We start from the raw sequence: 1641 nt of genomic DNA on the forward strand, positions 1-1641 counted from the left end.
GGTGAAGAAGGGGTCCTACCAAATTCTTTTTATGACACAAATATTTTACTAATACCCAAACCCGGAAGAGTCAAAACAGAGAGAGAAAATTATAAACGAATCTCCTTAATGAATATTGATGCAAAAATTTTAAATAAAATATTAGCAAAAAGATTGCAGCAATTTATTATGAGAATAATTTAGTAAGACCAGGTAGGATTTATTTGAGAAATGAAAGGATGGTTCAATATTAGGAAAATTATCAGTATATTTGATTATATCAACAACAAAACTAGCAGAAACCATATGATCATCCCAATATATGCAGAAAAAGCCTTTGACAAAATGCAACACCCATTCTTATTTTTTTTTGAAAGGCAGAAATTAAGGTCTTTATTTCAAAATCTGAGTTATGGCTGACTCCTTTACTGAGTGCCAATGGTCACTTGCCAAACTCATACCAAGTTGTCTGTGTATCCAGCAAAGAGTGTCTGGCCATCAGAATACCAGGCTAAAGAGGTGCACTGGGGAGGCTTGGCCCTGCTGCTGGTGCTGATCACTTGCTTCAGCTCATCCACAATGTTTTTGCCCTCTAGTTCCCAGATCTTGATGCTGGGCCCAGTGGCAGCACAGAGCCAGTAGCGATTGGGGCTGAAGCAGAGGGCATTGATTATGTCACCACCACCCAGAGTATAGAGGTGCTTACCCCCATTGAGGTCCCACAGCATAGCCTGACCATCCTTGTCTCCAGAGGCACAGAGAGAGCCATCAGGAGAAACTGTAACTGTGTTTAGGTAGCCTACATGGCCAATGTGGTTTGTCTTCAGCTTGCAGTTGGCCAGGTTCCAGACCTTGACCAACTTGTCCCAGTCACAGGAGAAAATGATGGGGTTGCTGTTGTTGGGTGAAAAATGGACACAAGACACAGACTCTGAGTGGCTCTCATTCTGCACAGTGTATTTACAGACACCCAGGGTGTTCCACAGCTTGATAGTCTTAACCCGGGAACCAGAGACAATCTGGCAGTTGTCGGAAGAGAAGGCTACACTCAGCACATCCTTGGTGTGACCAACAAAGCGCCTGGTGGTAGTGCCAGTTGTGAGATCCCACAGCTTTACTGTGCCATCCCAGGAGCCTGAGAATGCAAAATGGCCATCAGAGGAAATGACCACATCACTAACAAAATGGAAGTGACCCCTGAGGTCACGCTGGGGGATCCCATAGTTTGTCTCATCTCTGGAAAGCTTCCACATGATAATGATCTTATCTTGGGAGGCTGATAGGATCATGTCGGGGAACTGGGGAGTTGTGGCGATCTGGGTCACCCAGCCATTGTGGCCTTTCAGGGTACCCCGAAGGGTTATCTGTTCAGTCATGATGATGAGACCTTGGTGGATCACTCCAGGAGGAAAGATAGATCCAGATTGCATGGAGAGAGACCAGCCGGCCCTCCCTCATGCAAGCAGCCCAGCAAGAAAAGAGCAACACTCATTCTTATTAAAAACACTAGAAAGCATATGAATAAATGGAGCCCTCCTTAAAATTATAAATAGTATCTACCTAAACCATTACCTGTAATGGGGATAAGCTAGATGCATTTCCAATAAGATCAGGGGTGAAACAAGGATGTCCACTATCACCCCTATTCAATTTGCTACTAGA

The 1641-nt window shown here is 44.2% G+C and overlaps 1 protein-coding gene across 1 annotated transcript; it reads right to left on the reverse strand.

Moving 5' to 3' along the window:
- Positions 1-434: 434 nt before the first annotated feature.
- Positions 435-1355, reverse strand: LOC118854270 (receptor of activated protein C kinase 1-like). The gene has a single exon (XM_036764627.1). The coding sequence runs from the start codon at positions 1353-1355 to the stop codon at positions 435-437; it is 921 nt and encodes a 306-aa protein (XP_036620522.1).
- Positions 1356-1641: the final 286 nt, after the last annotated feature.

Source organism: Trichosurus vulpecula, chromosome 6, assembly GCF_011100635.1.
Source record: "Trichosurus vulpecula isolate mTriVul1 chromosome 6, mTriVul1.pri, whole genome shotgun sequence".
NCBI lineage: Eukaryota > Metazoa > Chordata > Mammalia > Diprotodontia > Phalangeridae > Trichosurus > Trichosurus vulpecula.